The sequence below is a fragment of the Stenella coeruleoalba genome (assembly GCF_951394435.1).
Source record: "Stenella coeruleoalba genome assembly, chromosome: 3".
Taxonomy (NCBI): domain Eukaryota; kingdom Metazoa; phylum Chordata; class Mammalia; order Artiodactyla; family Delphinidae; genus Stenella; species Stenella coeruleoalba.
Window position 1 is genome coordinate 57,746,310 of NC_137148.1, and position 25,797 is coordinate 57,772,106.

A 25,797-nucleotide genomic window follows, 5' to 3' on the forward strand; every position below is an offset into this window, starting at 1 on the left:
GTGGGAAGCGCTCATCGTGGACAGTGCCACCTCAATTTTCATTCCTGACCTTCATGTTTAATCTTAATAGAAAACAGCCTGAATAAACAAAGATCGGCTTTGCAAGGTTTTCGGGAATTAGGGGAATGGGAAATGAAACAAACATTTATTGAGTACAGCAAATTTACAGAAAAGACAAAGGAAGCTCAGAGATGTTAATCATTTGCTGGAAAGTACAGTCACCAAGTAGAATAGCTAGGATTTCAACCTAGGTTTGTCCCACCCAATCAATAACTTGTACTTGACCTGTTCAATGTACTGCTTGCTAACTAGCAACATCTTTATCTTAGAGCCTGGATTTTCATTAGTTGTATTCATGTGATAACTTTCAATGGTTAATACTATTTCTTAGAAATACTCAGTAACCAAGACCAACAAATTTGCACATATTTGGAAGAGAAGCTGCATATCTATGCTGAACTTGGAGAGCTGAGTGGATTTGAGGATGTCCATCTAGAGCCCCACCTCCTCATTAAACCAGACCCCGGAGAGCCTCCCCAGGCAGCCTCATTACTGGCAGCAGCGCTGAAAGAAGGTAAGTTGCTTCCAAAAGGATTTGGTTCAACAAATTCATAAAATGTCTATTGGGCAGCTACGATGTGCCGTGTGCTACGGTCTTGGTGCTGGGGACACAGCAGAAGAAGACAAAATCCTTACTCTCCAGAAACAGAGAGTCCTTACTTATTCCAGAAACAGCAGCATATATTTAAAAAAGATGTCAGTTTGGTTCAAGTGCTATGAAGAAAAATAAGGGTAAGTGGAATAGAGAGTGATAGGGCTGGGAAGTTTCTGTTTTTGATAGGATGACTAGGGAAGGCCTCTTTGATATAGTGATACGTGAGCAGACAAGAAGTAAGTGAGAAAGCCAAGTAGATATCTGGGGAAAGAATGTTCCAGATGTCGGGAACAGCAGGTGCAAAGGTCCTGAGGCAGGTGAGTGCCAGGCTTGTTTGAGGAACAGCAAGGAGGACAGTGCTGGTAGAGTGACGTAGGAGTGGAGAGTGGCAGGAGATGAGTCAGAGTTACTTAGGACTCAGATTCCATGGACCGGATCAAGGTAAGCACTCAGAACTTCATTCTGACTGAGATGGGAAAGCAGTACAGAGTTTTGAGTAGAAGAGTGACTTGATTTGTGTTTTAAAAGGAACTTCCTCTGGGTGCTGTGTGGAGAATAACAAAGTCTAGGGCATAACCGTGGGAGTTGGTGGCTGAAGGAGGGTGGAGGACGAGCTCACTGAAGGGGAAAAAGTTAGGGAGATGATAGGCCAGGGTACTGGAAGGACTGTGTTCACAGAATTGAAATTACAGAGAATCCTGACAAGAGTAGCATTGGGGGAGGTGAGAGAACTTCCACAAGGAGCCATGTTGTTTGAGGAGTCTGTAGATGAATGGCAACCAGGAGGACCAAGGAGTGGTGTAATCTGGTGGCATGAACTTCAAGGGAAAAACAGGTTTAGGGAGGAAATGGGGCCAATAGTCTGGAAGTGACAATAGGGACAGAGGGGGTTTGGGAGATAAAAGAGCCACCACCCGAGAGTGGAAGGGAATGCTGTCATTCAGCACATGGGTTGGTAAATTACAGACCACGGACTAAATGCATCCCACCTCCCACCGCCTGTTTTTCAGCTGTAGTTTTATCGGAACACGGCCACACCCGCTTGTTTCATATCGTCTATGGCTGCTTTCTTGCTACAGTGGCAAAGATGAATAGTTGCAACAGAGACTGTACGGCCCACAAAGCCTGAAATATTTACTGTCTGCAGAAATGTTTGCAGAAAACGTATGTCAAGTTCTGCCTTAGAATCTCAGGACACTACCTATGGAAGAGAATTTAGAAATGATCAAATCTATTGTATCTATTTCACGGTTGAAGAGACTGAGGTCTTAAGGAGGGTGTAGAGGTTGTCTGAAATGGAGTCCACTGATGGAATCTCTTACTCATTTATTCATCAAATATTCATTAAGCATGTACCTACTGTATGCGCTATTGTTGGTGCCAACTAAGGAAACAGTAATGCTTCCATAAAAACTTCTAGTTGGGGAAGATAAACAATACACAGAGAAACAAGGTTATTTCAGAAAGTCGCAAGAAAATAAGAGAATGGGATTGGATGAGGGGAAGGCTTTGCTGTAGAGAGGTCAGGAAAGACTGCTCTGAGATTATATTTTGAGGTGAAAATTGACAGATGAGAAGCCAGCTGTTTGGAGATCTGGGGGAGGACCATTCCTGGGCAGACAGAATGTGAGTATGTAGCCCCTGCATCTGGAATGGGCTTGGCATGTTCAGTGAAAGAAGGAAGGCAGGGTGACAGGAGGCAGAGGAGGCTGCTATGGGTGGGCAGGGACCAGATCTTTGTAGATTGTGGTTTAAAAAAAGAGAGAGAGAGAGACATTTTATTCCAAAATCAGTGGAAAGTTAGTTGTTGGAAGCTTTTAATCATGGGTGTAGCATGATCTTATTTATATCTTGAAAAGAATGAGGGTTGCTGAATGGAAAACAAGATCGGAAGGAGACTAGTTTGCCTGGAGACTGTTAGGAAGTGCTTACAGAGGTTGAGATGAGAGAGAGGCTGGGGCCTCGGTCTAGACCAGGACTTTTGGCAATGCAAATAGAAAGAAGTGGGCAGAGGCAAGGTAGATTTTAGAAATAAAGCCAGAAGAACTTCCAAATGGGTTGACACAACCAGGGACCATCTCGTTGTCCCTGACGATGTCTTTATCAAATAAGTCGCGCACTCTCAATTTTAGCCTGGGCTGCTGGGCATTTTGTGAAGCTCTGATACCTGGATGGTAGAACTTGGCACTGATCGTGCACTGCCCTGTAGTAGAGTTAGTTGTGTGTGTCTCTTTCCTTCTCTAGTCTGCAAACTCTCCTTATTAGTTAACAGATGCCCAGTGGCCCCCAGAACAGAGTAGGTGCTCAATGAGTAGTTGCTAGATTGAATCACTGGACAGAGGGATTTGGAAATATTTGTAGAGTCCTCAGAATTATACTATCCTATGAGCTAGTTGCAAATTTTTAATTGTAAATAAGAACTTGACTTTCTTGGTGTGGCGTTTCCCAGTCTTACCAGATCCTAAGAGTAGCCATCGGTGCTTGTTTAAAATTCAAATCCCCTGTTTTCTCCTCTGGAGAGTCTGATCCAGTAGGTCTAGGGTGAAGACTGTGAATCCGTACTTTATTTCAGGCACATTTGGGGAAATACTCTTTTGAAGAACAGCTAATATTTCTGAGTAGCAAGTTGTAAAATCCTAATGCCTGGGGACTTCCCTGGTGATCCGGTGGTTGAGGCTGCCCTCCCAGTGCAGGGGGCCCGGGGTTCAATACCTGGTCAGGGAACTAGATCCCACCTGCCACAACTAAGAGTTCACATGCTGCAACTAAAGCTCCTGCACGCGGCAAGGAAGATCCTGCGTGCTGGAACTAAGACCCGGCGCAGCTAAATAAATAAATAAATAAATAAAATCCTAATGCCTAATATCATATTTAAATTAATTGATTTCAGGAAGTTTTTTTAGCATACTAATTTACTGGAAGTTGCATTTGAGTTATTTTTATACTGTTTGTTTTTTTATTGAATTAATTCTCTATCATAAAGTAATGCTGAAAGTATTGGTCTAGATTGTGGGTTGGTAAACTTTTTCTGTATAGGGCCAGATAGTAAATATTTTAGGCTCTGCAGGCCATACACAGTTTGGGGAACACAATCTTCTTTGTGCATGTGTGTGTATTTTAACAATGCTTTAAAAAGGTAAAAGCCATTTTTAGCTCCTGGGCCATATATATATATACACACACACACACACACACACACACACACACACATATATATTTTTTAATTTACTTTTGTTTTCCTCCTTCTCCTTAGCCGAAAGCCTGCAAGTTGCGGTGAAGGCCTCCCAGACGAGCGATGTGTGTCAGTCACCCAAGGAAGGTTGTGGAGAACCTGCTTTGCAGGATGTGTTCAGTTCTCGGGACGCACCTGGATCACCTACTGCTTGTAAGTGAGCATGTAGCCTTTGCAGTGAGCCTGGGCACAGTCCCTGGAGCATATAGTGGGCACATAAAATGAAGGCAGTGACTCTGTCCTGATTTGAAGGGTACGAGTGTATTCTTTTGAAAAAAACCTGAGAATAAATATGCTAGCCTCCTTTACCTATAGAAGTGACACTGGTGTTCCAAGGACAAGGACTTAAAGAATAGTTTGTAGGTTACACTGCCATTACCCAGGGAAGCTGTGTCCTTCGTTCAAACCCTACCCTGTCTTGTATTTGCTATGACTTGCTGAATACAGTCTTGAAAGAGCTTTGACACTTTTTGGTCTTTTGGAAAAGGGTCCCTGCAGTTCATTAAAGAATGAATGAACCTTTACCTTAATCTCATATCATCAACTCAGAAAACATAACTCAGAAAACTAGAGTCTAATGCATATATGCACACATGCACAGACACACACACACACACACACACACACACACACACACGAGGTTTAGTGTTCGGGTTAAAGGCAGAAATGCCGGAAGATTCTTGATCACTGTTGTCATACACTTTAGTTGAGGTCAGAATTCATTTATTAAACAGTGTTTCAGTAGATTTTAAATACAGAAAACTAGAACGTGGTGAATGGATTTAGGTAATTTCTCAGAACCGAATTATATATATAGTTGTGAGCTAAATATTTAGTTCCCTAGAGGTTTCTGAGGTAGGACCATAAAGGATATAGTTTCATTATGTCTTGGTGATTAAAAACCTTACTTCCACCAGGTCTTCTGTGCACAGATAAAATGTCTTTAGTAGCTAGAGACTGGAGGATTAAATGGTCTTAGAATTTCTGTAACAGCATCCCTTGGTTAATTGAGATACATGGAAGCAGTACAGTTTTTAAATTCTATACTTTTTTTTTAAACCAGAGCTAATAATTATTCTTAAGTTCTACTTTATGTAATCCTGGGTTTCTATTTTCAGAATGTGCACATGTGTTTTTCATTTCAACACAGCCCAGATTTGTCAGGGGAGTTGTACTGCCCCAGGTGATTTGCTTTTTAAAGAGGAGTCTGCCGATGCCATTGAGGAAGTTCTAGCTAAAAATACGGTGTAGGGATCTGCCACACTCAGCCTCAGCCCAGGGACAGCTGGACAGGCTCCACTCAGCTCCTGCCGCTGCTCAGAGCACAGGCCGCACCTACCTCCTGTCAGACCAGGCAACGAAGGCTCTCCCTGTCCGTATCCACATCTCCCCTGACGTCTGCTAGAACCATGGGAGGCTGTTTACAGGGGCTTGAAGTCAGGGTTCACGTAGAGGAGGGGCAGGTTGGTGGGGTCTTGTACCGGTTTAGTCTTGTGCTGGGGTTTAGTGCTGGGCTGGATTGGAACACGGTGCTACAAGAGTTTGATTCTCTTCCTAGAGTTGATGAGGGTGAGAAGCACTGTCCTGAACGGAAGTCTGTAACTAGATGGTTTGATTCTATGATTGACTTGGAGGACTGGGTCCTTCTAAGTCGGGCCCCTGTCAGTCTGAGCTTACAGACCAAGCAAGGCCCTCTATTTTTAGTCCTTGAAATACCTAATCAGCTGGACAGGTAGAATCTACTTCCTGTGAAATTCTGAAATTCTGAAATAGAATACAGGAGCAGAGAGACCTGGTCCATGCCACTCTTCTGCCTTCATTTGGTTCACCATCAGCTCCTTTTCCCATTTGATGGTCCTCGTATCTACTGGGGGGAAGAGAGAATGGCTAATTCTCTGGTAATGTTTTTGGCATCTCTCTAAGAGTTAAGAATAGTACCCAAGAGTCCAACCGTTTTTTGAGTGACAGAAGAATCTCTATAAAGTGTTTGTTCACTGTAGTGAAAGAGTGTTGACTAGCTTGGGCAAAATGAACTTAATTTTTAGTTGATAAAATTTGGAGCTATTTCTGCTTAAACAAAAACGTCTTTGGAATAAAAGAGGACTGTCATTTCCCAAAGACCAAAGTGTTTTCTAATTAATTTAAATAAAGAAAAAGTATTTCCTTCATCAGTAATGAAGTTTCAAGATAGCACAAAGCGAATATCTATTTCACCAGGGTCCTGAGTGGACATGGTTCCAATGAGACTCTGTGTGTGAAAGGGCTTTGGAAAGTCTAGTTTTAATATGTGCAAGGTGAGCATGGTATAAATTTTAACTGAGTTCACGTGGGTAAAGAAAGAATATCCCACCAATGGAGATTAAGTGGATGGCGTGAAGTCTGTATTTGGTACTTAAACGTATCTCTGGACTAGAAATATCTCTGTGTTTTCATATGTTAACTATACAGTATTTACAGTATTTGTGAATTTACAGCATAAGTAAGAATTGTGAGGGAAAAAACACACTTGGAAATTATTTTAAAAATTAAGTTATTTGGAGATAAGGACAGCTTCTCAGTTTGTATGACTCTGAGCTCATAAAGTATTAGCCGTCTTCACCTGCTTAGAAAGATGTTTCATTCCTGCCATTGGATGCCTCCCTTCTAACCTTGTTTACGGTCTGCTACCCTTGTACCGGCCCTAAGGGAGCCTTTCCCAGACCCGTCTCCTTAGACCTGGCCTGCCAGCCTTTGATTTTCTTCCATGGTGCCTGTTTTCAATTTAACCCCCGGCAGGCGGCTTTTCCTATTAAGTGAAAGTGAGATGCAGAATCCTAACCTTTTGGTACCACAGACATCTCTCCGCTAGAAAGAAAGAAAAGTAAAAAGATGGGTGACAATGGGTGCTGTGGGCCAGCTTGGCATCTACTAGTGTGTAAGCTCCCTGGGGGCAGGGACTTTGCACTCTGCTCTGTACTTTTTTAGCACCTCTTATAAGAATATTCTATACATGTGATGTGGTGATGTTTCTTATCTTGGAATATGTGTCAGCTGAGTACAAAGAACCCGGTCTACTGGCTGATGTTTGATGATGTCCTTTTTGTTTCTGTCTCAATGGTGTGCTTCCAGCACTAGTCACAGAAGGGACAGGAGGAAGAGGCTGTTGGGATGTGGATCCTGGGACCCAGGGTGTGGGAACCGACCTGGCGGTCTCTGATGCCGGGGAGAAGGTATTGTGAACTGATTTGTTAGTAAACAGCAGCGGTTACTTTGTGTAATCAAACAACCTCAGCTCCTGGTGTGTCCACGGCAGTGAATAGTCCGCAAGCGTTCTCCTGCGTTGTTCTCAATTTCAGTATTCGTACTTGAACTTTCCAACTTTTTTCTTCTTAAAATGTTCTTGCTTTTCTGATATCGTGTAGGTGTAAACCAAGCAACCAATGAAAAGTAATTAAAAAGATTTAAAACTCAAATGTTTATTTGTGTGTCTGCGCTTTTGCTTCTGGTCTCACTTTCCGCCCTGCAAACCTCAAGCTTTTCACCCACTACATACAGTAACTCGTGGCTGAGAGGTGGTCCTGGACATCCAGGCCCTTATGCAGCCAGGTGGTGCTAAAGTGGCAGAAACAATTTTGACTTTGGAATATTCTGGCTTCTTCACTTTCTTTTACCTTCCTCTCCTTTACGATTGTTTTCCTGTCACCACCCCTGTTGTCACCTGCCTTTTTGTGATAGACTTGTAATCAACCTAACCAGTTTCTGCTCTGGGGCAAAGTGATTCCAAACACCTTTTTTTTTACATACTATACACATAGGTTATAACGCACTCTTTTAAACATTAAGTGCATGAAATTTTCTGTTAACGTCAAATGAAACTGAGATGTCAGAGAGAGAGAGGGAGTAAGAATATGATTCTGAGAAGTGGCTAGTGGGCCTTCCCAGGATTATCTGGGGCTCAAGAGCTTAACTTTATCTAAAATCGAATTAGGCACATTACCAGATACCACTGTGTGTTCATGTGGGAAGATGACATCTGTCCGATCTTTATGTAACGTTTTGTACATCATATATATTTTTGTATATATTACATATGACTGAGAAACCAAAGATATTTTAAGAGCCATAGAAAAGATGGCTGTGATTTAGTGTTTTTTTAAACTTCATAGCCAAAATGAAAATAGTCGTTAGAGTTTACTCCACTTACTCTGACTCTGAGCTTTCTAACTTATTTCTTCTTAAAACATTCCTGCTTTTCCCTCCTTTTCAGGGCAGACTTCACTTTCAAGCCTGTAGCTTCCAGCTGCTTTTATGTTACTAGGGGGCGAAGTTGGGGGAGGGTTGAGCTGAGGTGGTTCCCACCCCTAAAGCCCTCCCCTTCCATGATTCAGTGACAGGTAAGAGGTTACGTGTTCAGGGTGCTCTTTGGATGAACCTACCTGGAAAATGTTGCCATTCATAAGGCATTTTTAGAAACGAAATGAACTGACATACATGGCAGAAATCATTTGAAATCACACTTTAAATAAGCATAAGATGGGTATTTTGTAATTATCTTTCTTAATATGTTAAGGTTTAAAAAAAAACAAAACATTTCTGAAAGAATTTTTCAAAATTACTGATTTGTAACCCAAACGGCAAAATATCCCGTGTGTAAAGCACCTACTGCAGCTATGCACGTTCACCACAAGGTGGCAGACGAACTCCATTAAAAAGATGATGTTCAAAATTCCTGCCTGGTATCAAACCAAGTGGATCTTGGGAATAAGTAACTACACGTAGCGTAATCCAGCTCATTTCTATGTTTCTTATGTGTGTAGAATATAAAAATTATATCCCATACAATCTTTTTATTACAAAAGCAGTGGAATGTGGAGCAAGGACAGAACCAGAAGAGCAGAGAGAACTCCGGAACTCACCACAGAACAGGGGTTCTCAGCCCCGGTTATCTTCCTGAGGGTTGGGCGCAGATCTAATGACTAAACTTCATCTCCTTTCCCATCGTTTGTCCTTCCCCTGTTTGAGGTGCTGCTTAGTAATGACGTCTTTCATGGGCAGCGTTGGGGAAGGGTGAGGGGCGGGAAGAAAAGACCTGGCTAGCTCTTCATGGCCTCCTCAGCCTGAACTAACTGAATTCAACAAGTCTCAGGTTACCTGAGAACCGTTTCCTGCGGTTTCAATTTAAAGCTGCTCAGACAAGACCACAAGTGGTGTGCAGGAAACTGTAGGAGGGCAGGGAATCTGATGATCCCCACGGCATGAGGTGTGGAGGGCCTCGTGGTCCCTCACTCTTTATCTATAGCATGGAGTGTGCGTGTCCATTACATTCCAGGCAGCGTTTTTAGGTTTGCAGGTACAGTACTGAATACAGATGAAATCTTGCCACTCGTTGGCTTACATCCTAATGAGAGAAAAGAGATAACAAACAAATAGACAGATGTTGAATTCTGAAAACTGGAAACCCTCACTAGCCACATGTGCCCCCAGTGTGAGCAGTGGAGAGGCAATCAGTGAGGTAGAGATGCATCCCCCGGGAGCACGTGGTCTCCTGTGGCCTCGTTCAAGGTCTCTGCTGACAGGGCTTCTACTAAGGCGCTCATGCATGGGCCCAGTGAGCTCTGAGAGGGGGCACCTGGAGCTGGCCAGCTGAGCGCTCTCCTTTGGGCTGCCTCTGGGTCTGGTTTCTCCTCCCAAACACTGTCTGTTGTGGCTTTGTAAATCTCAAAGTGAGTTAGAGACCAGGCATGATGATCTCTGGCTTCCAAATCTGGCCTCCAGGATGGAAGCTGGGCCCAGGAGACAACTTCAGCCTGGGCGCAGAGAGCTCCATTTACAATACGGTTTGCACGAGGTGAACATTGTCACTTAGAGCCTGCAGCGCTCCTTGACCATCTTCCCTGAGTGTTTTAAGGGATGGCTGGGTGGAAAGTTACCATGCATCTCAGATACCAAGTCCGCACAGAGGGGCTTCTCTCTCATCAAGTGGTGGTTTAATTCTACAGGCTTTGATTTCTGGGAGGAAACAGTCACTACGGAAGAGTTTAGAGAGAGAGAAGTGATTTCCCTGAGGTCATATACTGTGGAACGCTACAGTGCAGCTTTTCAAGAGTAGAGTGTGCTCATTTTCTTATGTTTTTATGTATTTTAGGTGGAATATAGAAGTTTCCCAAGTTCTTCACAGTCAGAGGTGAGCTCTGCATACCTTAAATATGTTACCATCCTTTGTTTGTGGATAATGAATGCTTTTTCAAAAATTTGACACTCACAATCTTATTTTTCAGATTATACAAGCGATACAGAATTTAACCCGTCTCTTATATAGCCTTCAGGTAACTATGCTTTGACCCTGTGAATGTTTCTCTTCATGCAACTCAGTTTATTCGATGAGTCCTGGACTTTAAAAGTTAGAACATTTGAGAGGTAGTGAATGATCTTAAAAGAACACCAAGCCTCACCCCAAATGTAACTCAGCTAGATGCTTTGAACTTCACCTGGTTTTGTAATCACGAGGCATCACCACTACTACAGTTTATACCATTCTTCTCTGAAACCATAAAACAGTTCATATCTTTAAAAAATATTGATGAGTATGATCTGGCTTGAAGTTTACAATGAATCTCTTTCTTAGGTGAGTATAGCATGACTTCACATTTTCTGGTGAAAACTTAAATTCACACCTAAACTTTTTTCACTTCCACATGTGGCCTTTAGGCCTTTGGGGCAATTAAATAATTCATATGCTCTTTCATTGTTTTCTTGGTTCATCCACCTAACATTTATTAAGTTCCCTCTCTGGGCCTGGCACTGTGATGAGGGCCAAGCACACAAGGACAAGTGGTCCGCAAAGTCTACCATCAGACGGCTCACTGTCTGTCCAGGAAAGACAGGCATTGTGAAAATGAGGACTCTAAGGCTGGATGATCCCTTAGGTCGTGCACAAGAAAGGCTGAATACATCCAGTTGCTTAATTTGTGAGTTAAAAAACATTTTAAAACGATGTGAAAGCAATGTTTATAAACAGATTTATAGAAAATCTTGATACAGGTACATCAAGTAAAATGACTTGTGATTTTGTGAGAGAATTACTGTTGTCATGGGGGTATGTATCCCTCTAGGTTTTTGCTGGTGTTTTTTTTGTTTGTTTTTTGGGGTTTTTTTTTTTGCGGTATGCGGGCCTCTCACTGTTGTGGCCTCTCCCGTTGCGGAGCACAGGCTCCGGACGCGCAGGCTCAGCAGCCATGGCTCACGGGCCCAGCTGCTCCGCGGCATGTGGGATCTTCCCGGACCAGGGCACGAACCCGTGTCCCCTGCATCGGCAGGCGGACTCTCAACCACCGCGCCACCAGGGAAGCCCCCTCTAGTTTTTTGAATCATTTTATACATACTCTTGGAACCTGTACCTTTCTATGTCATCACTTGCCTCTATAGCACGATTTTTAATGGTTGAATAATATTCAGGGCTACAGAATGTATCCATTCCTCATAGTTTATACTTTTGTGTTAATAACAGTCTAGCACACATCCTTGTGCACTGATCTCTTTGAACATATGTGAGTGTTTCCTTAGGATAAATTACTGAAATTAATTTTTGAGGTTTTTGATAGACATTGCCAAAATAATCAGCACTCCTCTCTACTTGTCCTCAATTTGAAAATAGGTCAAGTTAGCTCATGATCTTAATTTGCATTTTTTTTGGTTACTTCTGAAATTAAACGTTTTTCCCCACTGGTTTATTGTCATTCATATTTCATATCTTATCCCTGTTGAATATTAAAAGAAAATAAGGAAAATAAAAGTCTGATTTTAAGGTTTGTTTTTTTTTAGATTATAACACATTTCTCTTTATAATAAAAGTGAACAGAAAATCAGTTAGGTTACAGTGGAATAACAGGAAAAGTAAACTTGACCTAATTAATATACATAAAATAATACACACAAAAACTGAATAATACACATTCTTTTTGAGTACACCTGGAACATTTCAAAAATTTACCATATTATGGACCACAAAGTAAGGTTCTACAAATTTCAAGCAACTAAAATCATACAAAGTATATTCAAGGGTCACAGTGCAATTAATTTAGAAACGAGTATCAAATATTCTACTGGAATATCTCTGTTGATTTAGAAATTAAGAAAATATATGCTTAAGTAAATCAGGACTCAATGAAGAGAATATATTGAAGATTATAAAATAGTTTTAACTGAAGGATAATAAAATTACTAAGTATCAAAATATGTACGTTATAGTTAGAGTCATGCTTAGAGAAAATTTAGAGCTTTAAAAAGCACATATTCAAAAAGAAGAAAAGCTAAAAGTCAATGAGTTATGCATCTATCTCAAAAAGTTAAAAAACAACAAAATAAAATCCAAAGAAAGTAGAGGGAAGGAAGAAATAAAGTTAGCATAAATTATATAGAAAATAAATAATAGAAAAGATCAATAAAATTCAGATATTGTTTCTTTTAGGACATTAGTAAAATTTTTAAAACCTCATATTGATACTAATGAGAAAAAAAGAAAAAGGCATGAAAAAATCATTATCAGCAAGAAAAAGGGGACATGGACATAGATTACATATACCTGGAAAAGTTTACAATAGGGTAATATGGACAACTTGTTGCCAATTTGAAAATGTTGAAGTAATGGAAATTTCTATTTGAAAATAGGTCAAGTTAGCTCATGATCTTAATTTGCATTTTTTTGGTTACTACTGAAATTAAACTTTTCCCCACTGGTTTATTGTCATTCATATTTCATATCTTATACCTAATTGAATATTAAAAGAAAATAAGGAAAATAAAAGTCTGATTTTAAGTTCTTACCAGAAAAAAATATCTTGCTACATTTGCTGTTTTCTTATTAATACTTTGCATCAAGACTTCTTTTATGTTCTATTGATCATCTTCCTATTCTTGATCTAGTACCACTATCTTATTGATTAAAGTTCTGGATTACATTTGAATGCATGACAGTCTCCTCTTATTATTTTCCATGTCTGTCTATATGTTCTTTCATAAGAGCTTTTGAATCAGTCTGACAAATTTCTTAATCTTCTGCTGAGACAGTTAAATTAAAATATTACTATATTTATGAATTAAATTGGGGAGGATTGACACTTTTGCAATAATTGGTTCTCTTGTCTGAGAACATGTTATTTTATGTTCTTCTGGAAAGCTTTGTAATTGTCTTCATTTAGGTACTTTTTTTTTCTGCTAAGTTTATTCCTGGATATTTTTGTCTCTTTGTTCCTATTGTGAATGGAATTTTTTTTTTTTCGTTCTGTTTCCCCAATGTTGGTTGCTGGTATAAATACAGGTATTGGTTTTTTATATATTTTTTAACTGGCCAACTCATTGAATTTTTGTTTTTTTGTTTTAATAGTTTTTCTGTTGATTCTTTGGAGTATTCCAAGTAGAAAGTAAAAAATTGAAAGTAGTGGTATTTTGGCTACTCTTCAATAATTATATCAATTTCATTTTCTTGGCTTACTGCTTTGGCTAGAAATTCTGAAATGTCTTAAATAATAGTGGCAATAGTAAGCATCCTTGTCGTATTCAAGATTTAGTGGGAATGCCTTTAGTGTCTTCTATTAGATATGCTGGTCTGGGGTAGATGGTCTTAGAGATTAATTTCTCATGTAAAACAAATATTCTTTCTTTTAAACTTTAACTGAGAAGGGGTATAGTTTGCGTGCACTTCATTAACTTTTGGGAGATGAAAACATTGAGTGTCCCAGCTTGTGTTGCCTGATGAAAACACTCACAAGGTCATATCTCTTCTTTTCAACCTTGAATGCAGCCCTCTGTGGATTCAAGGTTCAGAAAAGCTGGATGACCTAAATGACCTAGTTTTTGCAACACTAAAGCAAATACCAAATTTTATAGTGGGTTCTCTTAACCAAAGCTTTTGAGCTGGTCTAAGGATATGGGCTCTCAAAGATTTCTGTTCATGGCACAGTCATCTCTTTTGAAGCTGAATGTTTTATGCATGATTAAAGTTTTTACAAAGGATTTTTGAATCAGATGAAAATGAAATTTGATCCTATGTTAGAAGAATAGAGATGAGGTATAGGCAAGGCAGAAAGGAAAGGACACAGTTCAGCTGAGAAAAATTAAGAGAGAGCGAATATACATGTATAACTGAATCACTTTGCTGTACAGCAGAAATTAACACAACATTGTAAATCAACTATACTTCAATATAATTAAAAAAAGAAAAGGAGAGAGAGTGAATTGGGAATTTTCCTAAACTTCAAAAGCAAGCGTTATTCTCTGTCCTAAGTGTAAATGTAAACTTTAAATGTGAAGATGAATATCCAGTCTTCAGATTTCACCTCTCTGCTACAGAAGGGAGTAGTCTTATCCCAAATGTTACATATATATGAAGAATACTTCATGGTAGCATTTAATTAATCGAATTGTAATCCTTACGTGAGAGTTACCATTGCCTGTAGCAGTTTTGGCATATAAAATGTTGGATTTTTTGTTTGTTTGTTTTACTCTGATGATGCCCTTAGGATTTGTTAGAATTAAGTGGTGATGTGCAGTCTACGGTTTGCTTTAGCCAGGTCAGCAGAGTCCTGAATGGCTTATTATTTCATATTTAAATATCAAAATTATTAGTACCTCTTCTCAATGGTATCATTGTTTTCTTTATAATAACTGCTAAAAGACATTAATCAAATATTCATGTGAATTTGAAATTTTTTGAATTGATTTTCAAATTTAAAAACATGAAGTTTATTTCAAAAGGCCCCACTGAATACATTTTTGAGACTTACTCCAAGACAAATACCAATTTAAAATATACCTTAGTTCTTTAACCTTCAAAAGCGTGGGAAACTGCTGAGTTAACAAATAACTAATGGTCAAATCCCCATCTTCCCAGCATCTGTTACATGGACAGCTTTTTAAATTTTTAGGAAAGAAAAATGAGAATTTATCCCTAGGAGAGTAATAATTTCTCGTAACGAGTCACAACATACACACACATACCCAGTATGTGGCCATTTTCAATTTGTCCCTTTTCTGTTTCTTTGTGCTTTCACTGGGGACTTTTAAAATTAAAAGCTTCCAGGGGCATTTCCAGATATTTTTTTGTTTTGTTTTGTGGAATCCTTCCAAAACTTGTCAGTTATTTCCTGTGATACTGCCAAACTTTTTGTAGACAGATGCCGTAACTCAAAATGTTTTTTTAATCTGGTTGGTAATGTCCTCTGGGTTTTAGAGTATCTGTGTCCCTGGTTGGTAATGTCCTCTGGGTTTTAGAGTACCTATGTCCCCTGAAGCAGTCCAGCCTCCTTTTAGCACTCTATTAAACAAATGAATTTCAGCTTAGTGCTTTGTGCATGACCTTCCTGCTATAATACAAAGACATAGCAGTAATGAGACTAGCTTTACCATTTATACATCTCCTAAACATGATATTAACTGCTGTTCTTGGGCATTATATTATAAAAAAGGTTATTTAGCAAAGCTTCCAAGTGGCTGACTTTTATTTTTATGTCTTCATGTATGTCATATAGCTTAAGTAATTTCTGGTTTGAGACTCAAAGGGTACTACCAGATTTATATAGATTCTTAAATTCTCCTGAATTACTGACTGTCAAGACCTCAGAAAAAGAATGAGGCATAGCACAGGAATGCAGAGTCCTGTGAATTCAGGTACTGAATTCTTATTGCTTAAATATTATCCAACAACCAGCAACAAACGGCATTTCCAAAAGAGGCGATGAGTATTGCTTTTGTGCTTTATTTCTTTTGTGTATAAATTCCAGGCCATACCACTAAGGAAATGCAGACAAGCCTATTTGAAGTGCCAAGGTCAGTCTCAGGAGGTAACTTAGAACAAGGACAGAGATATTCAGAGAAAATAATTTGGTCATGCTCTTGAGGTGGTACCAACCCAAGGTGCACACGGTACGGACGCCTTTGCTTTTTTTGCCCTCTGCTCGGACAGGCCGCCTTGACCGTTCAGGATAGCCACATTGAGGTGCACAGGCTGGCTCTCCAGCAGCAGGAGGGCCTGTCCCCCGGCCCCTCTTTCCGAGGCAGCCCCTTTCAGGACGAGGAGAAGCGCCGAAGCCTGGAGAAGCGGCGGGAGGAGCTGGCCAACCTCCACGAGCTGCAGCAGCAGTTCCAGCAGGACCGGCAGCGCTGGCACCGCAGGTGCGACCAGCAGCAGCGAGAGCAGGAGGCCAAGGCCAGCCGGCTGCAGGAGCGCGAGAGGGAGTGCCGGCTGCAGGAGGAGCTGCTGCTGAGCAGCCGGGGGCAGCTGGACCAGCAGCGCCAGGAGTACCAGCAGAGCCTGGAGCGGCTGCGGGAGGGCCAGCGCCTGGTGGAGAGGGAGAGGGAGAGGATGCGGGCCCAGAAGAGCCTGCTGCGTGGCTGGAAGCACAGCCGGCAGAGGAGCCTTCCTGCGGCGCTGCCTGGAGGAGGCGTGGAGGTACGGGTCTCCCTGTGCTTGCAGAAGCAGCGTGTGAGACGGCCGTGGTCGTGGTGGTTCCGGAGCCACTGACCACACGTCTGTCTTTTTCGCTGCTTGTGTGAGAGCTCACAAGAGTTACTTGGTGTGTAGGTAACAAAAGCTGGGACCCTTTAGAGACAATACATATGCACCTTGACTTGAAGTATGGACACGTGAAAGCTCTGGGTGCTGCTGGACCATGGGTTCATTGTACTCTGAGACCCCCTTACCCGAGGGAAGAAATACAGACTAGAGCTGTACCACTGAGGCGAGCTTTACCCTGGAGGCACGCTCACCGTGAGCGTAGTTCGAGCTCCCCTGTATCTGCTCCAGTCTTCAGAGTTCTGTATAGATTTACCTTTCAGCAGCTCAGTTAAGCTATTAATGTTCATAGGTACTGAATTTAACAAGTACACTACTATTCCGTTATTGCAAGCTTGTTCTCTTTTTATAAATTTGACCTTATAAATTCAAAATCCATTTCACTAATGACAGTTAACGTAAGTAGTATACTAATTAATGTTTGGGCAGGATAAAGCCTTTCCAAAAGTTCCGTGTTTCATTTTGCACCCACTCTAACCATACTTGACAATTCCATTTGTTCCAAGAGTTTACTTTTCTGTACTATGTGCACATAGATACTTTTTATTTTTTTTATATTCTTTTTTTAATATCTTTATTGGAATATAATTGCTTTACAAAGTTGTGTTCGTTTCTGTTGTACAACACAGTGAATCAGCTATAAGTATACGTACATCCCCATATCCCCTCCCTCTTGAGCCTCCCTTCCACCCTCCCTATCCCACCCCTCTAGGTGGTCACAAAGCGCCGAGCTGATCTCCCTATGCTATGCGGCTGCTTTCCACTAGCTAATTTACATTGGGTAGTGTATATATGTCAGTGCCACTCTCTCATTTCATCCCAGCTTCCCCTCCCCCTCACTGTGTCCTCAAGTCTGTTCTCTACGTCTGTGTCTTTATTCCTGCCCTGCTGCTAGGTTCATCAGTACCGTTTTTTAGATTCCATATATGTGCGTTAACATACGGTATTTGTTTTTCTCTTTCTGACTTACTTAACTCTGTATGACAGACTCTAGGTCCATCCACCTCACTACAAATAACTCAGTTTCGTTCCTTTTTATGGCTGAGTAGTATTCCATTGTATATATGTGCCACATCTTCTTTATCCATTCATCTGTTGATGGACATTTAGGTTGCTTCCATGTCCTGGCTATTGTAAATACTGTACATAAAGCTGTAAAAGTTGACAAGCTTCTAAGAGTGATCTGTGTTATATCTGACTTTCCTTTCAAGTTGGCTAAATTATATTTATTGCAAATACTTTATGTATACATGAATGTCTTCAACTTTTATTTAGCAAAAGTGAAAATGCTATTCCCTTAAAGTAGAAACACTTTAATGGCAGTGAGCACACAGCTGCATGTGTCTTTTCATTTGATTTTTATTTCTTTTAAGATATGCTGTGTGTTGCCAATTGAAGTTTTTGGTACTAGCTCATTAAAAGGGGATGGGAGGAGGGAGTCAAGGGTAATATCCTTTTCCACCTCACTCATTAAAATCTTGATTGCTAAATTCTGTTAGGAATAAATACTTTATAAAACTGGTGCAAATTGCTGGAAGAATTATTGTGTTTTTTCTTTTTTCTTACACAGGTAATGGAACTTAATCAATCTGAGGGTTTATGTCATGAAAATTCATTCTTCATCAATGAAGCTTTAGCGCAAATGTCACTTAACACTTTGAACGAACCAACTCCAGCAGATATCCATCAGGATGCCACTTACCCCCCAAGTATATCTCACTCCGATTTGGTAAGGACTAGTGAAAATCAAGTAGACCTCAAGATGAACATTTCTCAGCCCTTGGACGTCAGCCATGAACTGTGGATAGCCGCTGGGTCCTGTCATCAGATACCCCCTCTCCACCAAAGCAGCAAGGATTCTTGTAAAAATGGTAATTAATACTTTAAACATCATCTGTATAGTTTCCACAAGGAGCTGTTTTTCTGAATGGTTGGCTCTTCTTTAGAGCAACTCAAAGTGGGCCCTAGAATGGGAATAAATTGGTGCTGATGAGCTGGACTTTGTGGCATAAACTTTTCTTTGGGGAAGTCTGGGGGCCATCACTTGTGAACACTGAGACAACTAGACCATGGTTGGAGGGCTTAGAGGATGCCACTGAGATGTGAGAACCAGACAGGGTTTTTAGGTCTGTGGGTTAAATAATAACTTTCCTTGAAAAGTGAAGCAACTTGATATTTATTCCTCACTGTAGACCCAACCACATCCTGATACACATACTTGTTGACTCTCAGAAATAAAAGATATGGACAGGGTTTGTGGTAGGGCTTTATTGTCTCTCGGGGCAATTTCCTGCAATGTTAGTAAAATCTTCTGTACTGCCGTTAAATACCCCAAATGAAACTGTTAACATCATTTGTCATTGTAAAAAAAAAAAAAGGTGTTGTGTCTCCGTAAGTACCTCGTAATGACACAATTTGCTAATCCCATTAAAGCATTTGCCAAATATAAATGAAAGGCAGCTCGAGTTACCAACTCCACATGAATCCAAATGATTTAACTCTATGTCTATTATAAATTGTTTTCTGTGGGATATGAGGTAGGGAATGAGAAGAACTCAAAACCTCTCTACCGAAAAACAGATGGCATGCAATAGAATAAACAAATGGCTGGCCACATGGATGGGAAATAAATCACCGACAGCAAAATGTTTCAGAAACGTGAAACAAGCAGTGGTATAGAGCTCTTCAGAACTGGACAGAGATTGGTTTCCATGCTTCATAGTTATTCTTAGTTTGTCAGTAGGATAATTTGTCAGCAATGAAAAGGTTTAAATGTGTTCAGCTTCTCCGAATTAGAGAGTAAATAATTCTGACACTGCCTGAAAGTAGATGTATTACTAACCCAAAGTATGTTGATTCTTAGCAGTGGATAATTCTTTACATTGTTCAGTCATTGCTGTAACATTCTTATTTCTTGTCAGCATATAAGAGAGAATGAAATAGTTCTTTAAGTATCGTTTCAAGTATTCCTTAAATAAAAAAGAAACAAAATGGAACAGTGAATTGGGGTTTAAAAAATGGGCAGAATGTAGCAAAGTGTAACCCCTTTAATGTATTATGTTGCAGCCCTAACACTACAGAGACCATATTGCAGAATGCCTTCTCTTGATACATGTTGCTTTGCTGTGTTGGATTCATTAAGTTGCTATCTGCAGTGCTTTCTGTGTTGTCACTGTGATTTTGCATACTGGCTTTGGGGTAATTCAGAAACTCAGTTTGAGTTAAACCACATTACACTTTTGTTTGAAAGAAGTATTTCTGCTTTTTCTGTATCTCCTACCTGTTTCTGTTGACTTGTGCTTTAAAGTAGAAAGCTTTTAAACATTTGGCAGCCTGCATACAGGAGACAGAACATGTACTAAGGAAATAAACAGTAATTATATACAAAACCAGTGTCTCCACATGTAAGGAATTAAATATAGCCCAGGGAAATGCTGAGAAAACGTGCTTCAGCTTCAGATGTTGTGTCCAGTGTAGGCCAAGGACACTCAGGACATTGATAGAAGAGAGCAAAATCAACTCTGGCCTTCCTCTCTCAGGAGCGTCCTGGTGTGTGCAGGGGGGATTAGATCAGAAATGCAGTGTGGGCTGTCAAGCGCTGGAGTTTTGCAACTGGTCAGAAAACCCTATTTACGTTTGTTTACTTAAGCGTGATAAGCAGTTTCTGGAGGAGAGAGAAGAAAGTCAGAGATTAAGGAGGTGGTAGGGAAGTGGAATGAAAATTGGATATATATTCTTAAGAGGGTTGTCAGGGCCAGATAAAATTGTTCAAGCCACTCCAGAGTTTTCACGGTTCTTAGAATCAAAGGTAGCTCAATGGGCTTCCCTGGTGGCACAGTGGTTGAGAGTCCGCCTGCCGATGCAGGGGCCACGGGTTCGTGCCCCGGTCCGGGAAGATCCCACGTGCCGCGGAGCGGCTGGGCCTGTGAGCCATGGCCGCTGAGCCTGCGCGTCCGGAGCCTGTGCTCCGCAACGGGAGAGGCCGCAACAGTGAGAGGCCCGCGTACCGCAAAAAAAAAAAAAAAAGTAGCTCAACATAAGCCACCGATGTGGTCTTCACTAGACTCTGCTTGTGCTGTCCACGTAGGCCGGGGGGGAGGGGGTGGGAGGCGGGAGGGGGGGACAGTCCACGTGCCAGAATCAAGGATGATGCCACGTCAATGTCCCCTGCTTCCACACTTGCTCTTGTATCTTTGTGTGAGTGGTCATCAGTGACAACTACCCTGGCTAACGAAGTTTGCCTCTCCTGTTCTTGGCTGGTGTTGTTGTTAAATGTGTGTTTAACCGTGCTTTGGTTTCATCAGTAGGCCCTAAGGTCAGCTGTTTTCAGGCAGCTTCTTAAAGAATGCTTTGCTCTTTTGTCTGGTCTTGTACTGGGTGCCTAAGAGCAGCTCAGATAAGTGGAAATGTGAATTTTGGGAGCAGTAAGCCTGGTGGAAAAAATTGTATGTAAATGAAATTCTCTAACGTGTTTAGCTGTCACCTAGATTGGAATTTTCATTTAGTTTGTTCAAGCCAGGCTTCACCAGACATTTTCCTGTGCACTTTGTGTTCAGTTGGTTTTTCAATATCTCCATCACCACTGCCACCACTGACAGTTATATGACACTTGCCAAACTGCAAGCACTGTGCTAAGGTTTGACATGGAGAAATTCATTTAGTACTCACAACCACCCACTGAGCTGGTTCTGTTATTATCTCCATTTGAGGGGGGAAACTGAGGCACAGAGAGGTTCAGTGACTTGTCCAAGGCCACAGAGCTAGTAAATAGCAGAGCCAGAGAGGAACTGGGAAGACTGGTTCCGGAGCCCATGCTCTGAACCATTACACTGCACGTTGTTAATTTCTAGAATGCTGTTTTGAATTGTCCTTTTAAAAGAAGTTGGAGTAGAACTAGAATAACTCCTATTGTAATATCTGGCAGATGTTCATGAGGAAGGTCCAGTTCTTTGTTGTTGTTTTCGTCCCTTCCTTCTTTTTTTAATATTACCATTTGGAAAATATTTCTCAATCATTTGGGCTGTGGTGGCCAGTGCTTGCATGAGCTCTGAGGATCTTCAGATATAAATACCCTTCAGCTTCACTTTTTTCCCATAAGACACATTTTGTTAAGGATCATTTGTTTCTCTAGTGTTGCCTAACAATATCCCTGTGTTACTTGTAAATATTTTTTAAGGTAATACTTTATAAAGAACTTTACTTTCCAGTTTTGGAAGTTGTCTCATGAACAAAATTCTTGATGTTTGAACGTTAGATCCAAGTTGGTATTTGATTTTATTTATAGTGGAAGAGATGGTTGGCTTAGGAACTTAATCTGCACTCCTCTGAGGGACACTAGCCAAGACTACAGAAAATTTGAATTTCTTTAAACAATATAGTCCCTGTAGGACAATTGCTATGTAATTGGCCCCATGAAATGCTCAACTGTATTAGTCTTCTTAAAGGCAAAACCAACAAAAAACATTCTTTCTGTGCCTTTTTTTTTCTCTCCTAGCTTTAGAATTCTAGGACTATTTACTCAGTGTCTCTTTTAGTTTATATTTGCCTTTTTTTCATTAATCAACAGAGAAAATACTTTCTGGTATGGTAATTAATCTGAAATCTTCTTAGTCTCCCTTTTCAGTTATATTTTTATCTGTACCTCAACATTTGCAGGTTACCTAAAAAGTTCCTTTTCAATGTAGTTAAAGCATCATAGTTTTGCCATAACGCATATGATAAAATTTAAATCGAGAACCAAATTTCATGCCTTAGTCACGTAGTTGACATTGGAAAAAGAATAACTTTATCAAGTTTGGACTCCAGAAGAGTGTTTCGCTTTGCTGCTTGTTAGAATTTGGTGCCCATCAAAATATTTTCAAATTCAAAGCATTGTATTCAGAATACTTCATCTTGGCAATGTTGTTATATTTTTTTAAATACAGACAGCTGCGTTAAACTTTCAATGACATGTTTTTTACATATGGAAATAGAATAGAAAATTTCCAAATAAAAGGCTATGCTGTAGTTAGTATTTAAGTAATAGTCTTTAAGAAGTGAGTACGTGATAATTTCTAACGTTTTAAAAATATTCTATGATTCAGAAATGGGTACCTTATTTGTGTTATCTGTGTGGAAGGAAGCTTTATTAAAGACCTACAGGCAATTTCCCATAAAACTGAAGCTGGCGTTAGATCATATAGACTTCAGTGACAAAGAAGTATTTGAAAAGGTGGATGTGTAAGTTTGCTAGAGCTGCCATAATCAAGTTCTGGAGGCTGGAAGTCAAAGATCAAGGTGTTGGCAGGGTTGCTTTTTCTGAGGCCTCTCTTCTTGGCTTATAGATGGTTATCTTCTCCGTGTCTTCACATGGTCTTTGCTCTGTGCAAATCTGTGTCCTAATTTCATCTTCTTAAAGGACATCAGCCATATTGGATTAGGACCCATCTTAATGACCTCACTTAATTACTTCTTTGAAGGCTCTATCTTCGAATATATTTTGAGGTAATGGGGGTTAGGACTTTAATATAGGAATTTGGGGGGGGACACAATTCAGCCTTTAACACAGGATAAAATTATTATTTTCTCTTTGCTGTTTTTAGGTGCCATGAAAGCTTTAATTTTTTAAAAAAATGTACCATATTTGAACTATAATTTAACAATCTGAGCTTTTTTTTTTTTAACTTGGTTAGGGGAGTGAAGTAAACTTTGTTTAAAAAAATGCGTCACAGTAAAATTGTGGTAAATATCTAATTCTTTATATTTGTAGATATAGGTATCTGTTATCAAGCCTGTGTCAATACAGGAATTAGGGCAGAAAAATGTCTATATATTCATTAGGACATTTTCCCAAACCTAGACCTTAATTAAAGAGCTTTGGGAATTTTGAACTCTCTGTATGATTGGGAGGGAATATTAGATGCCTTTATTTTGGATTGCTTAAATAAAACCAAAGCTGAAGGGTTGAGAATATTCATATGATATCAAGTTATTATCCAGATATATCTATGGGAGTTTGTGGAAGTCAAAATTGGGAAATCATTGATCAGCTCTTTATCTTTTCTTCTAGAATCTTGGCTATCACTTTGGTTAACATTTTAAAGGAAATCATAAATACTGCTTGCTCTCGGTCATCTGCGTTATGACAAGAGCATAGATAATTGGGCTCAAAGACTTAATTTTAATTTTTCTCACTGACAAGTATAGATGATTTTGCAGATTTTGTACCAGGAAAGGGAAACATGCCATTTGCTTGTAGAGCCTGGTGAGCCAAGGGTGCTGACTGCCAACTTCCTGACTGCATAGTTCTCTGGGGGCAGGTTTGCTATGTGAGCCAGCTGGGCCAGGGCCATCCCGCCTTAGTGAATAGAGCCCAGTACACAGCAGGAGAGCAAAACCAGCAGGTGGGTGGATTCAGAGGCAGCCAGCCAGCCGTGTGGCTGGCTGTTCATCCCCGCCGAGCTTCCAATTTGGTTTGAACAAGCTGCTAAAGTGGGAACCTACTCAGTATGAAGGATTCCAGGGGGTTAGGCCTGACCTTGGGTCATCCTTAGCTTAACCCACCCTACATACAAGTACATATATGCATACATGTACATACACACATATGTGGTCTGTGGGTTACATATTTGACCTCTCTAGTACAGTGGGGCTTTACTCTCAAAGTGATTAAGGGTTGGGTTTGCAAGGAAAGTTTGTAACCATTTAGGTACCAAACATACCTGAAGGATAAGGCGTGCTCCTGTCAGTCTCAATGACTCCTGGGACAATGACCCAAAGTGGGCAAAGAAAACATCATGCCTTCCACAAATCAGAATCTGGGGACTGTCTCCTCTCTCACCCCCATGTCCATCCAACCGTGAAAATTCAATTTTCAGGACTTGCCTAAAATGTGGGGTGTTCAGCTAAGGACTGATGTTTAATGTTTGCCTAAGAAAAATATGACCATCTGGTTCAGAGGGCGTGGCAGACTTTTCCTTAAAGGACCACACAGTGAATACTTGCGTCTTTTCAGGCCGTCAGTCTTTGTCGCATATAGTCAGCTCTGCCGTTATAGCTCTAAATCAGCCGTAGACAGTACATTAAGAAACTAACACACCACCGTAAAGCAATTATACTCCAATCAAGATGTTAAAAAAAAAAAGAATGAGATTAGCTGTGTTCCAGTAAAACTTTATTTGTAAAATTAGATGGTCTAACCTGTACTTTCTTTTTCACTTAAATTGAGACGTTTATATTCCTCTTGGCTTGGAAATTCCATCCCAGTTAATTCACCTTTGGGTGAATTAATGTAATATTATATGGTACTTCATGCCGTTCAAAAGCACATTTTGAATTCATGGTCTCATTTGCCCTTTACAACATCCTGTGAGATGGTGGTTGCTGTCTCTGTGTTTCAAAGAAGACAACTTTTCTTTTTCACTTCCCCCCCCCCCAACTCCAGCTCCCAAAATCCTGTGATGGTGTTACGGAGGGCCACCCTCTAACTGTGAGGCTCATGAGAAGTGAGATGCCGTGGGTGGGATTGGCTGCTAGAACCGTGGTTACTGTAGCTGGCTGTGTACCATGGTTTCTGGGAGAAGGCAATAGAAATACGAATTCCTCTGTGCAGAGATTCTGATTTGGTAGGACTTGGCTGGGCCTGCAAATTTGTGTATCTGACATTTTCCTTAAGTGATTCTGAAGCAGCGTCCTGTTATCTTCCCCTGCACTGGGCCTGATGTTAGAGAACCTCGGTTCAAATGCTAACTCAGGCTCGTATGGCTGCTGCGTGATTCCTAAGCCTTAATTCTTCATCTGTACAAAAGAGAAGGAAGTGTTAGCAGAACTTAAAAAGAAAAAAATTGCCAAGGATATTCTGGGATCCGGTGAACTTCAGCTTCATCCCTACCTGGTAGAAAGAATTCATTGTAATTGTGATTCAGAGGTGGCCTGCTGATAGAAATGAAAATGTCTCCTAAATGTCAGCAGGAAGCCAATAGTTTCAAATGTGATTTTTAAAAAATATGTAAATTGGGGACTTTTTTTACTCAGACTGGAAATAGATTAGAATATAAAGGGTTAACTACTTTTCCATATTGGTCTAAGAGGAGGTGTTTGTTAGTATATCACTGGAACTGTCTTAGGAAATAAGTCACAGCATTTTGTTTCCCTTTGTTCGTCTCTGAGAGAAGAAGTTACATCAGTCAACCATGTTTTCAGAACCAAATGTTAAGAGAGATTTTGGCAGCAAGACTGAACATCTCAACTTGGGATGTAGAACTTCCATATCTACAGAACATCCAACCCTCATGGGTTGCATTATATAAATGGTTGCATTATATCAATATATCCCCAGGAAAACTTCTGATAATACTTGAGTTCCCTGAATAGACTTTCCTGCCA

General features: G+C 40.4%; 1 protein-coding gene across 7 annotated transcripts in view; it reads left to right on the forward strand.

Annotated features, from left to right (window-relative positions):
- Nucleotides 1–25,797, forward strand: part of ARHGEF28 (Rho guanine nucleotide exchange factor 28) — a 309,493-nt gene that overhangs the window by 263,557 nt on the left and 20,139 nt on the right. For 6 of the 7 annotated variants that reach the window (XM_079917337.1, XM_079917335.1, XM_079917334.1 and 3 more), the window contains 7 exons: nucleotides 392–574; nucleotides 3,909–4,040; nucleotides 6,996–7,096; nucleotides 10,012–10,050; nucleotides 10,145–10,192; nucleotides 15,826–16,311; nucleotides 18,005–18,305. In XM_079917337.1, the coding sequence (XP_079773463.1) occupies nucleotides 392–574; nucleotides 3,909–4,040; nucleotides 6,996–7,096; nucleotides 10,012–10,050; nucleotides 10,145–10,192; nucleotides 15,826–16,311; nucleotides 18,005–18,305 (1,290 nt within the window). Of the gene's footprint in view, nucleotides 1–391; nucleotides 575–3,908; nucleotides 4,041–6,995; nucleotides 7,097–10,011; nucleotides 10,051–10,144; nucleotides 10,193–11,075; nucleotides 11,761–15,825; nucleotides 16,312–18,004; nucleotides 18,306–25,797 lie in introns of those variants that run through there. The other variant, XM_079917338.1, reaches the window with a different exon arrangement.